Genomic DNA, 19,806 nt, shown 5'->3' with positions numbered 1-19,806 from the left:
TGGATCTTCTAGTTTTAATACACTTTCCTAGTAATCTGGCTTCACATCACACCAAGTCCTGTTTTCCTTCAATTTGCAGGCTCACCTTTGCACAAGCAGGGTCCCACCTCCGCTGCCAGCACCGAGAAGCCAGGATCAAAGGTCACCGAGGTGGGCGATGACTTCCTGGGAGACTTCGTGGTGGGCGAACGTGTCTGGGTGAACGGAGTGAAGCCAGGCGTGATCCAGTATCTTGGGGAGACCCAGTTCGCCCCCGGTCAGTGGGCAGGGGTTGTTCTGGATGACCCGGTGGGTAAGAATGACGGCTCCGTTGGTGGCGTACGTTACTTTGAGTGCCAGCCGCTGCAGGGGATTTTTACACGGCCCTCCAAGCTGACCCGCCAGCCCGTGGCGGAGGGCTCGGGCAGCGATGCCCATTCTGTGGAGTCCCTGACAACTCAGAACTTGTCGTTGCACTCAGGGACGGCTACGCCGCCTCTCTCCACTCGTGTCATCCCCCTGAGGGAGAGCGTCCTGAACAACACCATGAAAACCGGAAATGAATCTGGATCTAACCTGTCAGACAGCGGGTCAGTGAAAAAGGGCGATAAAGACTTACGGCTTGGAGATCGTGTCCTGGTGAGTCTGATATCCGTTCAATGGTCCCACTAGAATGGGCAGGTCCTGCTGTGAAGTGCTTGCAATCCAACTAGAGACAAGGGAAGGTAAGGACACAGCAAACAGGTAGTGAGAAACGGAGAACAAGCGTTACAAATACCAGACAATGAGATCACTTGATTTTGCAGGCATTAGGGGATTTTATAGACATTACATTATTTTGCACTCCTGGTTTATTCCCACGTGCAAGAACAGGGCGAGGGGCAGACAGCTGCGGGGAGGGGAGAGGGGGAGGGAAGGTTTGGGAGAGAACAGGATGCTGGCAGGAGGTTGAGGGTGGGTGATGGGAAGGGGTGAGAGAAGGAGTGGAGGTGAGGAACAGGAGAGCAAACGAGGGCAGGGCTGCGAAATAGAGAGATGAAGAAGGTTTACTCTTTTCTAATCCAGGTGATACATTGAGAGCTGGTGAGGTTCGTGGTGCCTTTGCTGAATCTGCCCCCAAGGCTACCAGTTGTCTTGTCACATGTGGTCAAAGCTCTCACACAGCATTTGCCAGGAAGCTCTCGGAGCGAATGTTACTCCTTAGTGCCTCAGTTTCGGGGCGCTCAACTGGAGAGACCCGGTATCTCTTTTTCAAAGAGGCAGGGGACCCACAGCTCCTATTGACTTCTGCTCGATTTAAGTTGGCTCAGCATGGCTGAAAATAAGGCACAAAGATTTCAGGATGGACACCTGAGAGCAGTGGCCACTTTTCAAAAGGGTGGCCATAATTTTTGGAGGGCCATTCTTGTTTGCTCTCCCCCCTGCTCTACAGGTGGTTGTAACAGCCTCACCTGAGCACCTTCCCGCAGGGCGTTAAACAGCGTGACCCAGCATCTGTGAAGTTTGTCCTTCCTCCACTCCTTAGGGTGAGAATTGTGTGTTGATGTAGCGGGTTTACATTTTGGGGATTTTTTTTAAGAGCACCGCTGCTCTCTGTTTATATCTGAGAAGGCAGGTCGCAGAAGGCCGTACTCTTGGAGCAAAAGTTGGTGAGGTTTGACAGTCTTTAGTTCCTGTGAGAATTAATTCCAAAGTCTGGCACCAGACCTGAAGGCAGTACTGACTCCTGTACACACCAGCATTACTCCGATGGTGGAAAGTTGCCTTTTGCCAGGGCAGTGAAGTTGCTGACCACAGTCCTCATTCTGGAGCTTTAGGCAATTTTTTTAGGTCCCCTGGTATTGAGTGCCTTGAAGACAAAGCGTTGAGATCCTGAACTTACAGAACTAGACGCCTTGAACCAGACACAGCTTTAATCACCCTTGCTGAAATTTGACTAGCCCAATGGTATGTTCCAACAGTCACGTAATAAATTGGCAGGATCGCTGGTCACCAGCTACTCCCATAGGCAGGCCGAATGGATTCTCCAGCTAGTTTATTTTTGTTCTGTATGTCTACAATTGAAAATCCAACGTCTTTAAATCTAAAAAAGCTCAGTTGGGCTAAAAGTGGTCGTTTGTCGTTCTAGGTTAAACCAGTTGCATCATGGTAATGAGCACTTTGCTTTAATAGATGCCTAAAGGGGGAAAGAATAAAATGAAATCAACAGTATTGATTCTAGTGAGTTTGAATGTTATGGTTCATTTTAACTCTGGAGACAGGTCTTACTTGTTTCCTTGGGCAGCGGGGAGGGGCAATAAGCATTTACCATGATACCAAACGTCACGAAGAATTCGTCAATGGAACACAAAATCTTCCGTGACTGTATCCCCTTGCAACGCTACTAGAATCAAAAGATAAAGGTAATTTTAACAGACAAACATGACAGGTTCCAAAGTGGTTGGTCTGGGTAAGTCCTAGGCAATCTCTTTACCATTTTACAGTTTCCGCTACTGCATTCGAGCTGCCTGCTTTTTCCACCTTTTGACACCTGGTTGCTATGGTGATGGTTGCACTAGACAACCCAGATAGACAGATCTGCCTGGGCAATAGTACAGTAGCATCCAATGTTTTCAGTTCTCCGCTAAGCTGGTATAGACCATTTCAGGGTGGGTAGGAGGATGAATCTGGAAAAATTGACTTCAGGACTTAGCTAGGAACAATGCTCCCAAGTGCCTAGTGAGTAGGGGCTAAACATCTTTCTAAGCCAGTGTTGATTTCTGACCTGAAAAGGCTTGTCTGCAGAAGAGCTGGGTGAGCTATTCATAGCAAATGATTTATTAGATAAACAAAGCCCTCTTTGCTGTGTACGAATTATCTGCCAGCAGTCATTGTGTTTCTTAATTGGTTCGTCATTCACAATGACACGCTGATGTTTTATGCAAACGTAGTTCAGATATGAGTCGCTTGTGGACTATTCGCTGCAGCTACGGGCTTTGAGTATTGGCTGGTCACGTTAAGTGCTCACCTAAGTCGTTCGGCATTATGTATGCTTCCCAAGTGGCTGGTTGAAATGTTTATAGATCAGAGGAGAAGCTATTGAGGAAGGAACAGTCCTGCACTGGATTTATAAAAAAAGGGCTGTGAGAGACTGGTCTAAGTCAATGGGGCTGCCTAAGTCCCCAGTTCAGAACAGCCCTGGTGCACACGCTTAAGTCCATTCCTATTCCGTACAGCACAGAAGCACGTGCATCTCATTAACTTCATGGGCTTAAGTGCTGTCCTACATAGGAATCTTTCCTGAGCAAGGGCCTAAGGCCGGGTCTATCTAGAAACTTTGCCAGTATTTATGTCTGTCGGGGTGTGACTTTGATTTTTGATTTTTTTTTTTTTAGATGTTTTTACACCAGCAAACACCCTAGCAGAGGCGCAGTTATACCAGCCTAAAAGTATAAGTTCTATTGACAAAAATACTGGTATAAGCTGCAGTTACACTAGGTGGGTTCGCTGGCATAGCTATACCAGTATAGCTCCAGCAAACCTTTTCTAGTGTAGACCTGGCCTAGCTCATTTTCAAGTTGGCCATGTGAACACTGGCACAAATACAGTTTTGCACAAGTATTCAGAAGACTTTAGCTGTCTGTGATCATTCTTCTGGGTTGAAAACAATTCCCTTGTAACTGAGTTGCAAATACCACTGAAGTAAATGTGCAGATTTTTATCCAACCAAATTTCTGCCCATACTTTTTTTTTTTTAAATTCAGCATTCACCTGCCTTTTGTTTCTGCCATTTCTCTTGTAGTTCAGACCTTGCCAGAAAAGGCTTCTTTTACCAGTCATCTCAGTTCTCATTCTCTCTCCTTCTGCATCACTATCTTATTTTAACAGGGTTTGAAAAGAATTTCACAATGCCTTTGTATTGGCTGCTTCAGTATCCCCTTGATTTGCTTTCCCTTGAGTTGATTTCATTCTGTCTTGTATTTAGTCTCTCAAATACCTGCCATAAAGACCTGGCTGTTGATCCCAAGTGGTTTGCAATTCATCTTCCCAAACTAGTTCTTCTGAGACCTGCATACTGCCCTCCATCCATATTAACATCAATGGAAGTTCCCTGACACTCATCAAGAGCAAAGTATGGTCCTTAATCTTAGCAATTAGTAACGGAATAGCCTTGGTAAGTCATCTAGGTTATGCCCCTGCCCATGCGGGATGGTTGTCTCCCCAGTACCTGCTAGAGAACTGGGAAGTTGCAGAAACTCCAGTTAAGTGAGTGTATCATAGGCTGTTTGGCGAGGGCCTGCTCTTGTAAGAAATCCCTTCCAGGACTCAGCACCTCCTCCTCATTAGATCAGGACTGACAGTGCAAACTCATCAAGTGTTTTGAGCAGTCCAGAGACGTCCCTGTCTGATGGGTCACTCCGTGTAAAACCACGCTGACGTCTTTCCCCGGCTGCAGAAGCTGATGTTCCCCCCCACCCCCTGAGAACTTTTGGCAGAATTCTCCCGTGTAGTCACAAATTACGATGGCCTGGCCCCTGCTGTCTGGCTTGCCTGCATCAGAGTAAGAGGTGCAGTGAGCAGGATGCATGGCTCTGACTCACTGCTGTCTGCACCCACTCAATCAACTACTTTGTGTTTTTTAAAGGTTGGGGGCTGGTGGTATTTATTTATTTTTGAGAGACTAGAAACTGAATTCCCCAGGACCCTGGTGCTCAGTGCATGTCTGCTCAGAACACCGGGCTGGCAATTTTTTACTCACTGCAGTCGAATGGCAGCATTTGGGAGAGTTCATCCCAAGTTGAGAACTATTCTGTTTGTGTTCAGTGGTCTCAGAGAGCAGAACCCTCCCCTAAGTCCTCTGCTAGGGATAACCTGCCACTTTGGGAAGTCCCCAGCAGGCACTGAGCCAGTGGACCCAGTTCCTTTGCCTCTCTCCCCACAGCTTCTTGGAGACCGTGGCCTGCTGGTATGAAAGAGAGAGCAGCTCCCAGTCCATGCCAAGGCTGGGGTTAGGGCAGAGAATCGTGGAGCTGTAAAAGGCTCCCTGAAAGGCTGCGCACGGGCACATCTAAAGGAAAGTTGGGCGCAGCAGAGAATCTGCCCTAAGGATTTTAAAATGTGTTGCGGCCAAATGTTAAGCGACTGTCACTGTAAATATGCTTCCAAAACTAGAAATAGGCTCAGATACCAGAAAACTGCTGGCCTGTCCAGTCACTTTTTTTTTCCGTTTAAAAAGTTCATTATTTAAAATATTTTTTTAAAACAATACTTAATCGGGGAGAAAACATGATGGTGGGTGCTCGAATCCAAAGCGTGGGAAAGGTAACGCTGACACTATTGTGGTCCCAGAAGTAAAGACGAGAGGAAGCTGACTTTTAAAAGCACCGCAAGAAACGGCATTTAAATCCCGCTAACGTTGTGGCGGAAAACGGCCGCTCAGGAAATTCAGTGTTGCGATTGACTTGCCCTCCTTAATTCACACCATATGTGTCTGCCTCTCCTTTCCTCCCTCCCGCCCTTGCGAATGAATGATGCAGTGTGTCTCTGCCTGGTCCTGTGGCAATGGTAGCTGAAGGGAGGGAAAAGCTCCCACCTTAAAGGGACACCATGAGGTTGCTGGGTCAAAAAGCAAAGGCTTCTAGACAGTGGCCCATATGGAAAAATTTACCTTCATGAGTTTTATCCTTCTTGATCCTTCCCCCTCTTCCCCCCCCACATCCCCAAAGACAAACGGTTCCCATTGTGGAACTAAAAAACAGACCAGAGAATTTTTTAAATTACTTTCAGACCAACAGATCATATAAGGTGGGTTTAAAAATAACAAACCTTTGATCTACAACAACTGTGGTCTTTCTAAACTCCGGTCTGGACGCTGGTATATAGTGCAGACTTTTATTGTTGGTTACCCTGTCCTCCTCCTTCATGCCAGTCTTGCTTCATTCACCTCTTGTGGCCTACCTAGAAGCTCTTTGGCGTAGTCTCTGTCATGTACTATATTTGTACAGCACCTAGCACAATGGGGCCCCTCCTCGTTGAGGCCTTTAGGTGATGATGGAATATAAATGATTAATAAAAACTGTATCACCCACCCACCCCCAAGATCAAGGGAAAAATACTCTGAGATTTTTTGGGAGGAGGTTTCAGTCAGGGGCGGCTGTAGCTTTTTTGCTGCCCCGAGCAGGCAGGCAGGGGGCTTCCGTGAACCCGCCGCCCAATTGCTGCCGAATCCGCGGGACCGGCGGACCTCCCGCAGGCGTGCCACGGAAGGCTGCCTGACTGCCGCCCTCGCAGGGACCGGCAGGACGCCCCCCACGGCTTGCCGCCCCAGGCATGCGCTTGGAGCGCTGGTGCCTGGAGCCGCCGCTGGTTTCAGTGAAGTCATTGTCCTAAAAAGCAGAAGCTATAGAATAAGCATGAGCTGTGATATAGTCTTATGCAGACTCTGTATTCCAGTGGCTCCTAGAGGTCTGAATGAGGATTGAGCTCCCTGCTGCGCTGTGTAGACACAGGCCTAGAAAGGAATGGTCTCTGAAATGCTTGCAGTTTAGGCTGAGATGCAAGAGAGAAATGACAGGAGGGGAGGGTGAGGATAAACAGCAGTGAGATCGTGGGGTTATATCGTCCAGTGATGTGTCCTTGATTCAGCAGGTATCTCTGCTGTTGCAGAGTGCAAAATGCAACTAATTATGTTTTGTATTGAAACATGAAAAGGAATCGTAATTGGAAATAAGCATTCGGAATAAACCTGCATGCCTCAACTGCTGTAAGTAAATCTCTCCGGTCATTCATTCTACCGATTAATACGACCGTACTTACCTGACTTTATTTCCCGTGTCGATGCTTTTCTGGAGGATGCTGTGATCTTGTCATTTGGGAAGTGGCGGGGGGCAGCTGGACTCCATGGAAGGCTTTTCAAGTAGAGGAGAGTAGGTATTTTGTGTAAATGCTCTGTCAACAGAGCCGGGGAAGGTGGTGTAGGGTCCTCTGTCGGATTGACACCTCCCTGCTGTAAGCTATAAAACTCTACATATGCTCCCTCCTGGAGTTCTGTTTGTCTCCCTCTGGCTTTTCTTGAACTTCACTGGGAATCCGTTGTGTCCCAGAGCCATTTTCGCTTTTCAGTGACTTTGTGTTCATCTGTGGCTATATTCGAAACCCCCTTCGGACACACTTCAGCAGCTGGGCAAAGGGTTGGCATGGACTTTTCCACAAGGAAAATGAGATCAGATTTGCCTTTGGCGACAGCAAACCGTGTGTTTCCCGCAGATGTAAGAATGACATTCATGTTCTAAAGCCAACGTTGTAGAACTCTTCTCCTGCTGTCGTGCAAATTATTGCTGAGCAGTTAAAACTTACTTTAGCTAGACCAGAGCTTCCCAAAGTATTGTCTGTGGAGTACTCAGGGCATGCCTACACTGCCGTTAGACACCTGCTGCTGACTTGGGCTCATGGGACTTGGGCGAAGGGGCTGTTTAATTGAGGTGTAAATGTTTGGGCTCAGGCTGCAGCCCAAGGTCTGGGACCCCCGTCAGGGTCCTTCAGCCCAGGCTCCAACCCGAGCCCAAATGTCTACATCACAATTAAACATCCCCTGAGCCTGAATCAGCTAGTACAGGCCAGCCACAAGTTTTTAATTGCAGTGTAGACATACCGTAACTGGTGGTCATCAGAGAAGAATTGGCTTCTCGCATGGTGCTGGCTCCACCCCCTTTTCCAGCGGAGAGAAACAGAACAGACAGGAGTGGGGAGAGGAAGTGAAGAGCTAGAGTAGACAGTGTGATTAACTGGACAAAACAACTCCTTTAAAAATCGTTAAGAATACATGAAATACTCTCACTGTCCCATGTACGCAACTGGTGTAGCTGCTGCAGAGAAACGATGTGACTGCAAATGGGAGGGGAGATCTATTAAGATGCAGTCGCTGCTTTGGAAAATGGGGCCCCCCCTAGTTTGATGTCCAGGTAAATGAAATGATGGTGTGGTGAAAAGGCAGTGGACCGGCAGTCAGGAGAATTGCTTCTAGGCCTGGTTCTACCACAGACAACTTTGGTGGCCTTGGGAAAATCACTTGCGTTAACACTTTCAAAAATGGCAGCTGATGTTTGGGTTCCCGACCCAAGCCGCCTTGGGCTTCACCTCTTGTAGGTGCTAAGCACTCTCATCTCTCATTGGCTGCCTTTGCAGTTGTGGATGCTCAGTACCCCTGCATATCAAGTCCACAGTTTCTCAAGTTGGGCCCCCAGAATGAGCGAATCTTTGTCGGATGGGCGAAGCATAACGCATAGTGGATTGTTAGGAGAACATCTCAAGGTTGCCCTTACTTTGCAAAGAAGTCCTGACTCGCCACTATGTTACATTTGGTTTCAGTGGAGTTACACTTGTGTGAAACCAGAGTAATGTCGTGCAGAATTGGGGCTTGTGACATGTGGTCATTAAGGATTTCACAAGAAGTTTTTAGGAGAAAAGAGTTAACTTGGGTGTCTTGGCCACATTTTCACTTTCTTTGTGCCTATGAAGAAAATCTCTCTGTGTTTTTCATTTGGAGAAATTAATTTGGAGGAGCGCGGGGGGATCAAAATGTGTGTTACTTTGCTGACACATGAGGGTGTTCCACCCCAGAAAAGGCTGTTTTTTCAGTCATGTGGCAAGTGACTGTTCCCTATGTCTGTCTATTTAAAAAAAAAAAATAAAGGGGAAAAAGCACTCTATAGAGGTATTGTTACCTTTAGTCTTCCTCTCAAACGCTAACCGGGAGTGTGGTCTTTATTTAGCACTGAAATATGGAACCATAAATACAGAGCTGGGGTTGTACAAAGCAGCACCTAATGGAAAACTTCTTGACGCTGCAAATAAGCAACTGATCTAATATATTATATATTATTCTATAGGTCCAAAAATCTATGCTTTAGCTAGAACTCGCTGTAGATGAAAAATGTTAGATAATGTAATGAGTCTTAGTGCCAAGAAGGTGAAAGTATAAAATGAGAGCGAGAGAGAGAATAAGTTGAGCTGGATATCTACGCCTGGTGGAAACAGACTCTGGGTTCGCCCCTTTGAGAAGGATTTTTAATTAGATTCTTCTCTCCGATGCGCATTGCAAATTATTTCTTTCTGTCTGCTGTATATGCAACCCCTAGCTCCTGGCAAACGACAGAGGTGTCTCATGAATAAACTAATCAAATTCATTCGATTCATTTTTTTTTTTAAAGATATAAACTCAATCTGGCAGCCTGAAGCTGAAATGGGCCTTTTACCACCCAAGTTTAAATAATTTGAATTAATAGCTCACACATAACGAGAACTTCAACCTAAACCTCTCCAATGGAGCAGTGAGGTTGCTACTTTCTCTGGAGCCATATGTTGGCCTTGAATTACTTAGCAGCACCTGAGCCCCTTGGAGTTCAGCTGTAGGAAAATGGTAGTGGAGCAAATTCTGCCCTTCTCTTTCTTAGCCAGTCAGCCAAGTTCATCCAAATGGCCGTGGGCTTACAGGAGGGGAGGTGTTCCAATAGAAGGTTTCGCAGAGGGCAGTAAGGAAGTGCCTTTCCTGGGCTTGTATCAGTCTTGGAAGGGAGACCCCTCACGTTCTTTGCTTCCACCGAGGTACTTAGTGCTTTCAGAGAAGACGTAATAAATATTTCATCACCTTCTTGCAAATCAGTCCAGGGGAGAGCTACAGTCTGTGTCTTGGCCGGCGAATTTAACAGTGTGGTCGGCTCTAAGACCCTATATAGAAACGTGGGCATGTTCTGCTGAGTCACCTTAAAATCTCTGCGGTAAGACTTGAGGTCACTGTTGCATAGCTCCAACCACAGTGTAACTGCGTGGGTGCCTCTCGTAGGGACAGAAGGAAGTAGGAAAGAAGAGGCTGTCCTGGAAGGGACTGTAGGGGCAGCTGAACTCCGGGAAGTAGCTTAGGTTGAGGTCAGTGTTGATTTTCAGTAGCCAATAAGACCAAACCTCAGGTGGGGGTCAACTCGGACCCCAACTCAGAGCCTGTGCTCTTGGAGCATGAAGTAGGCACCCAGCCTGCTCCGAGCATGTGATGGTGTGGATGTAAATGCATGTTGGGGAGGCTCTGTAGGAGCGCCCCCCCCCATCCTTAATGGATACCTATAGCCTGCTGTAATGGTTAAAGCAAGGGACATGTAAGGATTGGCAGGACTTGAACCTGGGCCTGCAGGGCTATCAGGCAACGATGCAGATCCCTAACTAGCTGCCAAAACTGCCCTGCTTCTAGAACAAGAGTACTTGTGGCACCTTAGAGACTAACCAATTTATTTGAGCTGCTTCTCTGTTCCTGAGCTCCCCGTATTGACCTTGGCTCAGACTTAGAGTCTGACTCCCAACCAACCCCTGGAACCATAACACGGACCCAGATACAGTATTGATCCTCAGTCTGATTCCTGACTGTCTCCTTCTCTCACCCTCGGCTTAACTCCTGACTCTGACTCCGGCTTGACCCTCATCTTGACTCTTGACCATGATATTAGCTCTGATCCCCGGCTTCAGTTCTGGAATCCCAAACTCCTGCCACTAGTTCTGCCTACCTTTGCCCAGGATCCTGACAGAACAGAGATTCAAGACATCTGTGTTCTGTCCCTGGCTCTGCCACTTATGTGACCTTGGGCAAGTCACTTAGCCGCTCTCTGGCTCAGGTTCCCCATTTTAAAAGGAGGGTGATAATATTGTGAGGCTTAACTTGTACATCTTTGAGGCAAGGAATTCCTGAAGTGGAAGGTACCATTTCCTCTTCTCTTCCTCCCTCTTTTCTCACACTGTCTGGCCCAAAGCAGACTCCAATCCCCTCCCCCCACACACACACACCATGGGGTTTAAAGGAAAACGGCTTGCTAGCCCAGTGTAGACAAGATGTAACAGTTCTGAAAGTCCTAGGGTACGTCTACACAGCAGCTGGGAGTGAGCCTCGCAGCCCGGGTTGACAGCCAGGCACTAGCTTCACTCAAGCTAGCATGCTAAAAATAGAAGTGTGGACGTTATGGCGTGGGGCACGCGTGGAGGTTGGAGCCAGGGGTCAGGTGGGCTTGTACTCAGATGGCCAGCATGTTTAGCACGCTAGCTTCCCTTCCCTCCCCCCAAATGCCCCACATGTGGTTCCCCTCTTTCTGGCCACGCCCCTCCCCACATTACCATGAAAGATGGGGGGGGGGCTCTCAGCTGGTGAACTAGTGAGGTTGGTCAGCTGAGGGGACTGTCAGCTGTGACCCCTGTCAAAGATGCATAGCTGCCAGAGTTGACTGCACACTAGTTGTGCCAGTCTGTTGTGCCTACAATGGCGTACAAGCGTCTGAATGATAATGAGTTGGACTCAGGGCTTAACCCTATAAATGATCAGATTAACTCCATTGGTTGTTGTCTGGCAGATGATCAGCTGTGGCCAATTTATACGTGAAGAACAGACACATTCCAGTGAGTGAGAGACACTTACAATTGATTGGTCTCTAGTGTAGACAAGGCCCAAGTTGCTACAGAATTAGTGGACTGAAGCCTATATGTTGCCTAGCCCAAAAACAAAGCCCTGGCTGGATTATGGAGGTCCCGGGATAACAGACAAGGATAGGCAGCTTCTTTGGATGCTGAATGTTGTATGATGGGGAGTTACGCGGTCATGGCCATTGACAGGAGAGACAGGAAAACCCCAACCCCTTAGGTCTGTTAGTCTAGTGCAGTGGTTCTCAACCAGGAGTCCGGGGCCCCCTGGAGGGCTGCGAGCAGGTTTCAGGGGATCTGCCAAAATAAACCAGAGAGGAGGGCCGGCGTTAGACTCGTCGGGGCCCAGGACAGAAAGCCGAAGCCCGAGCCCGGCCGCCTGGGGCTGAAGCCGAATCCTGGGCAACTTAGCTTGGCAGGGCTTCCTGTGGCATGGGGACCCTGGGCATTTGTCTTGCTTGCTACCCCCTAATGCCGGCCCTGGCTTTTAATCTACTGGATATGCAGGAAACCAGTTGTTGTGGCACAGGTGGGCTGTGGAGTTTTTATAGCATGTGGGGTGGCCTCAGAAAGAAAAAGTTGAGAACTCCTGGTCTAGTGATCCTTCTATGGTCCCAAATGTGGCTTTCTTGCTGTTGTCACACAGAAATAACAATCCCAAACCAACCCTCCTGCCCTCCTTTCAAATCAACCCTTTGGAGGCCTTTTCGGTGTGCACGCATGCCCTCATAAGCATTCATTTAGCTGGCATGCTGGCAAATACTAGTGTTCTGCTTGCAATATATATCATTAAAGAGGAGTTGTAAGTGGCCTTCAGCAGATAGGACTGTGTTATTAACATGGACAGCCTTTATAACAGAGACAGCCTCCTAAGGAGAAGCAGTAATTCTAGGGTTTCCTCTTGCATTGAAAAGATTATTTTCTCATTGCTTCTCGAGAGATGTGCAAATGTCTCATGCATCGGCTGCATTAATGGAACTTGCATCTCTGCAAATCCAGCTGCGCTGGGGTGCTGGGTGGAGACTCCCGACTGAGGTTTTGGTAAAAACCTTTACAGCTTCATTGGGGACAATCCATTTTCTCTGTCCTGTATTTCTGGTCCTGTGCATTCCTTTGACCCTCACTTCCCTATTGGTTTGGATGGTGACCTGACTGGACTTGAGACGAATAACTTTTTTTATTTTGTCTTAAACAAACTATTCATGGCACCTACGTCACCACATGAGAAGAGACACGTATTACACCTTAAAACCACGCTGCCAGCTACTCTGCAGTGAGTGACTAATGACCTTGTGCCAAACTGGGACATAGCCAGTCGGGCTCTCTTTTTCCTTTGTGTGTCTGTCTCCCTGTTTTTGAAGATCATGTTTTCTCTCTTTCCCATGCATTCTGTAGCATCTGGAACAAAACTCCCCAGGCACTGGCCAAAAAAATGCCCTCCGTAATTTAATGCTTGTGTAACACAGTTCCCCACTATGAATGCTTAGCACTGCTGGAGGCTGGGATCTTCAGCACCAAAGTGCAGGCTTCTCCCACTTGAGCTACAGAGGTAACTCTGCTGGCTGTTAGTAGTAGTAGACTCCTTATCCTCTATGTGGATGAACCACTAATGGAAGAGGCGTCACACAGTCAGCATGTTACAATGGCAGTCATGTACTTCATGTACAATGGTAATCATTCCTACTTCAGCCTTCCAAATGACAGCTGTACTCTGCAGCCTTGGAGGGTGCTCAGGGTTACTGTAAAAGGAGTGAGTCGGGATTGGTAGAGTAGCTACCAAAATGTTTTAATCGGGCAGTGTAATCTCTGTCTGTCAGTTTAGAGAGGGGTGCTGAGAGCAGGGCCTGTAGGCATAGGGCGAATGGAGCAGATGTAAGGAGAGAAATGATGAAGAAGAGGGAAAATCGGAGAAAAGAGCAAATGAAGACTAGAGAGAGGAGGCTGGAAACAGGCATGACTCATGCTTCTGTAGCTGCCAGGTTGAAACACTGTCTAGTCCTAATCAGCCAAAGTTGTTTAAACAATACGTTAGAAACTCTAATGAGGATGGTGGGATGGTGTCTGGAAGGATAAAGATCATTGACTTTTCAGCCTTGGGATAGTGGTTTGACTCCATTTTTCTCCTTTACATTACATGTTTTATGCCTTCCTTATTGAAAGTGACACAGTAGGTGTCTTTGGCTTCACACATCTTCCTTTGCTCTGCCATCTCTCGGAATGAGATGCAAGATTGATCTACTCCTCTGGCTTCACTTTGTCATAGGGTTTGAGCTAAATGCTTTCTCCTGAAGTGCTTAGAGAGCGTCAAGATTGGGGAAAGGGCAGGATTGGGAAGATACTGTTCAGTGAATGACTTTTAAGCAGATCTAGACGGTGAGTCTGGAGTCAAACTTCCCCACAGTTTACAGGTGTTTGGATCAGAGGCAGTTTTTGTTCATCCTGACGATGCCCCTTTCTTGGGTCAGAGGGGGGTGGATTGTGATGGGCGAAACGGTTTGTCCTGGATGTTTTTCCTGAAGCTGAAAGGCCTGGAGGATTAGAACTGGTCTAAAAAAAAAAAAAATTAAAAATCATAGCTGTTTCCATTTTGCAGGGTTCAAATCTGACCTCTTTCTCCCTCTTTTTTGCAAAAAATAATAATTACTAGTTATTTTTATTGAAACAATAATCCAAGTTTCTCATTTACTGAAAACCCATTTTCTTTTTTGTGATATTTTTGATGATAATCTCCATTTAAAATTTTAATTACAAATTTTGGAACATGACCAAGTGGGGTTGGTTGGTGTTTTTTTTTTTTTTTTTTTTTTTTTTTTTTTTTTTTTGGTGGGAAATTTTTCATTTTCTAAAAAGGCCAAAATTAATGGGGGTGGTGGTGGTTGTTTTTAAATTTTCAGCAGACTCTACGAGCACAGTTCCCGAGTTGGGGTGGGTGGTAGTGTTTGCTTTGTCTTTGCTTCTTAGAGTAACCATGACTTAAACTAGCAGGGAATACTGGGCGTCTCTCCAGATTGGCAATGCTGCTACACATCCTTTCTCTAGGTTGCCAGTTCGAATCCCATGTAGCTCAGGTAGTCCTTCCCATTCATGGCTCTGTGTGCATGTATTGTTTCCAATTACAAATTACACTAATTTAGCACCTGAAGAATGAACTATACACTCCTTTCAGAACAGACCTGCTGAAATGGGGGGACAGTATGGGGTAGGGAAGATACTTGTTGAATAAACAGATTTACTCTGCAGAGAGATTAGTCCAGCACATTTCACTAATCTATGGCGTTGCATGTACTACCCAAGTCCCATGGTGCAGCAATGCACAGGTGTTAGAGGTGAATAAAAACATGCTTTGGAGACAGGAGCTGCAGCTCGGGAGTGCATTGCCCAGCTTCTGGTTTCATAAGGAGGAAAATCACAAATAGAGTTTCCTTAGAAACCATGCCCCTAGTGACCTTGGCAACACCAACAGCCTGTTGCTGTCCTCTAGACGTTAGTCTGCTGATAGTGGCCAAAGTGGCGATGCTAAAGCCAGGTCAGACTTTGCTTTTCCCCACCTATAGGTTGTGGAGTATTTTATAAAAGCAGACGTGTACTGAAGGGGAAATCGAGGCACCGTGAGCTGAAGTGACTTGCTCATGGATACAGGACAAGCCAGTAGCAGAGCTGGGGGAAAAACTCCAGAGTCTTGTATACGTCTCTCATGCCCTATCCATCGGATCTCTTTGGCTGCCTCCATACAATTGCTGCCGCCTTTGTTTTTCCTGGGCAGCCCTACTGCTCTCATTCCAAGGTGATAAAGCTGGGAGCTCATTTGAGTGCTTGATGGAAATGAATGCCTACATTTTGATTAAACCATTCAGCTCATGGACTGATGCAACCTGCCAGCTGGCTTTTTTTTAAAAAATACTTATTTTAGCGGCATTAGCAGATTATCAAGGTTGAATAAATCTGCATGTCTGAGTCAGATGAATTTTCTGGGTTCACCACACACACGTTCCTGTATGCCTGCCAGGGGATGGGACGTTCAACAATTGGTTCTAATGCTATCATGCAAATATGACAGTCTTGACTATTCATTATTGACTTCATAAGTGTGTTCCCCAGTCCCTTCGGGGTTGTGGGACCGCTGCTTGTCACAGGACAGTAGGGTTGCCAGCCCTTCAGGATTGTCCTGGAGTCTCCAGGAATTAAAGATTAAACTTTAATTAAAGATTGTCATGTGATGAAACCTTCCCGACCAGGTCCAACCAAAATTGGCAACCCTATGGGACAGTTGTGTCTATGCTCGCTTAGGGGATAAGAGAATCCTGAATGATGGTGACAAGTTCTATGGAATATATCAGGGTAGCTAAGAGAAGAATTGAAATTTACTTTAGGGGAAAACTCCGTATTGTTGTCACTGTTAAGTGTAGACAAAAATGTTACTGGTTATTACTCTTCTGGTTAGTGGAGTTGACTTTTTTTTTTATAGAAATAGTTAATACCAGTAAATGTCCTTATGTGGATACAGTTTTACCAGTATAAGATGTCTTATACCAACAGAGCTATTCCCCTTCCCAAATAGGAATAGCTATGCTGGTATAAATCACCTTTACACCAATATAACTGTGTCCACACTAGGGGTTGTGCTGCTTTAACCATCTACCTATAGCTAAAGCAGTGTGACTTTCTGGGGTAGACAAGCCAAGAGGAGGAAGAAGACTTTAGTGTAGCACTGTGAGAACCAAGGACTAATCAGGGGGAGCTGGTCAGACTTTTAAGTTGACCAGCTGGTATCCACCCCAGGCCCTCAAAGGTTCTGGACCCACATAGCTTGTAGAAAGAAATGTGACTCCGTGTATCTTTCTAAACTTCATTAAAACCCATCAACCAAAGTAAAAGCAGGGAAACATAACCTAAAGTTAAGCTAGTATTAATATTAAACTCCAGTTATGAATACAGCTATCAACTCAAGGTCAAATTAACAAATTAGTCTTGATGTTGGATTAGAATTAAATCTTCAAATCAATACCCTAAATAATCAATCCTTATAATTCAAAGATGAAGGTGGATGTCCATTTCATTATAAATACTAACTAAAGAATTCTACTAATGTCAATCAAATATATAGCTTGAACGGTTAAACATATTTAACCCTGAAACTGAATTACTATCTAAAGTCTGGACCACAAACTCAGAGCCAATTCTAAAGCTTCCTTGTTAGACTTCAGTTCTTGTGCGGTGGCTAACCCATTCCTCCTCTGTCCCAGCAGAGATCAAATACAGGCTTTAATAGAACACTCTTGTTAAGAAGTTTGACAACTCTTCTTTACCAGAAATTACAGCATGCAATCTCCAGCTTCTCAAGACGTTTAAACATAGAATGCACTCTGAATAATTTTATGAGACAATACTTAGGTCTGTTTAAACCTGGGGAACATGGACACGGCCACACTTTCACCCCTCAAAATAAAAAAGGTGGGATGTTGTCCAGTGAATAAAAATAGAACATTTGAGATAATAGGGGTGATGCAAACTCTTCAGCACTTGCAGTCATCTGCTCTCATAGTGTCGGGGCTGAATCTGCAGTCAAGTAGCCAGATGATGTTGTTCCACTGACCCAGCGCTATGTGCTAGCGGGCCTGCTTTGGGTTCAGGGAAAGACTGATCAGAGGCCAGAGTGGCCTATTTGTTGATGATGTGACTTTGTCTCTCCAAGGTGATCAGCCTTGGAGATTCTGGAAGGTTGGTCTTCCTGCAGGTGGCTTGCAGACCCAAACAGCGAGGATTCTCGACCTTCCCCTTGATTTTTTTTAGTTTGCAATCTTGACTTTCTCAGCTTTGATGCACTGCCTTCCAGGACTTTTGGACAAATCAGAGATGAGACCTACCTCGGAGCCTTGCAGCCTTGTCCAATCAGATTCAAATTAATTCGTCCTTAATTAGTATCGCTATGGAAAAATCCTGCTTAAATCAGCAATAAAAAAAAATTCACTCTTTTGCCTACCACAGAGCCCGTAAGTCTGTAACCATCCTTCTCCCCCACAAAAAATCTGCATAAATGAGATAATGTTTAAGGAAGCTGGCATTGTCTTACAGGGTGAAAGGGCTGAGGATAACTTTATGTCACCAGTTTACAGAAAGTTCAATATAAAAATAACTAATTGGAAAAACCCCAGCAACAAAACCAGTCACTTGATGTTCATTTGTCAGCAAAAATTCTAACTTATTAGTTTCATCGTGTCTCATTTCTTATTATTCTTGGAAACAAGGCAACTGCGGTAACCTTTCTATTTTGGAACTGAGCTATTGGTCAAACAGCTTCCCTGGTGAAAAACGCTATCTAAGAGCTAAGTGGTATTATTATTATTTCATTATTACCTTCTGAAAGCTACTTTAAAGCTTTAATCATGAGGAAACCTATTTGCAATATAAAACTTTATAAGGTTTATATGTTCATATTAGCTGTTCTCCTCAGAACGGAGATAACTCAGCAAGCCTGTTGTAGCTTCTAATGTTAAGAAAGATACCAGCTGGTGTACTATTGCTTTTCAATCATACACACATTTTTAGTAGTAGTGTGCAAAACATGTAGAACTTCACACTGTTTCATACCTGGCACGGACTATGCAAGTGGGTAATTGTGCATGCTTTTTTCTTCTGGTGTTGGTTTCTTTCTAAGGCCTGATCTAAAGCTTTGCAGGCATAGCTGTGTCAGTTAGGGGCATGATTTATTTTATTGCTGAAATACCCAAAAGCCCTAGAGTAGATGCAGTTAGACTGGCAAAAAGGTCCTTTTTCTGGGATAGTTTTCATTCAGGGAACTCATATAAGCTATACTGGCAGTAGGACTTTTATGTCAGTATAAACTGCATCTCTACTATGAGGGTTTGATGGTACAGCTATCCTGGTAAACCTTTTAAGTGTAGGCAAGGCCTAAGAATAAAATATGTGCTGTGCTGGACTGGACCAATCGTCCGTCATGCCTGGCATCCTGCCTCTGTTTTGCTCAGTATCTGCCATTTCAGAGGGAGGCTGAAAGCCAAACCCAACCACCTGTGATCCAGGCAGTTCGTTGTGTATGAGGGCAGAAAGCCCTTTCATGAAGTCTACCACAATTAGCTGACCTGCTGAAACATGAGATTTGATTACCTCTGCCTTAGCATCTTCTTCCCAGGCGACGGGGAGTGAGGAAAATCTTTGTCTGTCCTCAGCTCTCGGAAGAACTTCATTGCTGGAAGATGCCTGGAATGGAGAGTGTCTGAACTGGATCCATGTGTTCTAACCGTGACACAGCAGGGCTGTATTGCAAACTTTTTTCTTGTGCATCCCATTCCTTATCCTCCCAGTCTCCCCACCCTGTGTGTCCTCGCTTTAGTGCTGGTGCTTCCGCTTCTAACCTCCAGCGTTTTGATAACCAACAGGTTGGCGGGACGAAAACGGGAGTTGTGCGCTATGTGGGCGAGACAGATTTTGCCAAAGGAGAATGGTGTGGAGTGGAACTTGATGAACCTCTAGGGAAGAATGATGGGGCAGTCGCTGGTACAAGGTACTGTATACGTGCGCTGTGCTCCAACTTGGGGTCTGAAAGGGTGCCCGAAACCTACCAATATAATGTGGAGTCCAAAAGCCAGCTGCTTAGGGTGGTCAAAGGAGGCAGAGCTAGAACTTACACTATGAATTTAAGCAGGAGACATCTAGACTGTATATTGGGGGTGGGGGGACTATTCTAATGGTGAGGTCTTTAGACTGGGAAGTAGTTTCCCCAGGGAAGTGGTGGAAGTCCCATTACTGGAGTATTTTTAAACTTTTTAAAAGTTTTGAGAGAAAAGTTCGTTTGTTTATTTATTTTAAAGAAGAGATTTGTCTTTGGGTTTTTCCCCACGTCTGGTTTCTGTGATTCTGTGACTTTATTAAGACCACTCACCATCAGACGTTTCCGTCACAAATCCTTCACTTTCCCTAGTCTATGTATAATTCACCCTTTCCGCTTTCTGCATAACAAGGACGTGAAATCGTCTCAACATGCTGGGCATCTCTTCTTACTGGAGGCGAGGCTTTTAATGAGCCCTGAATGAACAGTTCATTAAGTTATTGCTCCAGGCTTGTAGTGATTCTTAAGCATGGCATCTGTTTGCAGACTGAACTTACAACCCCTGAATCCATTCAGTGCCTTCTACAGCAGTGTAGCTTTCAGCAGGCATCTGTCTGCTGGTGAAGGGCAAAGCTGTGAAGTCGACCAGATCAGTTTGGCATTGGGTAAATATCAGAAAGGCAGCATGCTCTTCCAAACTATCTCCAACTTCTGGGTCTGCGAAACTGGGCAGGAGAGCTGATGAGACTTCTTGCTGCAAACTGTGACCCCCAAACCTCAGATCGTGAGTTACCCTGAACTTTGGGGAAGTTTGGTTCTGAGTTCTGGAA

At 45.8% G+C, this 19,806-nt stretch overlaps 1 protein-coding gene across 2 annotated transcripts in view; it reads left to right on the top strand.

The window, feature by feature from the left end:
* The window catches only part of CLIP2 (CAP-Gly domain containing linker protein 2), a 125,646-nt gene that overhangs the window by 59,719 nt on the left and 46,121 nt on the right, over positions 1 to 19,806 (top strand). For both annotated transcript variants that reach the window (XM_054008357.1, XM_054008356.1), the window contains exons 3-4: positions 80 to 618; positions 18,807 to 18,931. In XM_054008357.1, coding sequence (XP_053864332.1) covers positions 80 to 618; positions 18,807 to 18,931 — 664 coding nt within the window. The remainder of the gene's footprint in view (positions 1 to 79; positions 619 to 18,806; positions 18,932 to 19,806) is intronic.

This window comes from Malaclemys terrapin, chromosome 18 (assembly GCF_027887155.1).
Source record: "Malaclemys terrapin pileata isolate rMalTer1 chromosome 18, rMalTer1.hap1, whole genome shotgun sequence".
Classification (NCBI taxonomy): Eukaryota; Metazoa; Chordata; order Testudines; family Emydidae; genus Malaclemys; species Malaclemys terrapin.
The sequence above is the reverse complement of the archived record's forward strand: the minus strand, read 5'-3'. Positions and strand labels throughout refer to the sequence as shown.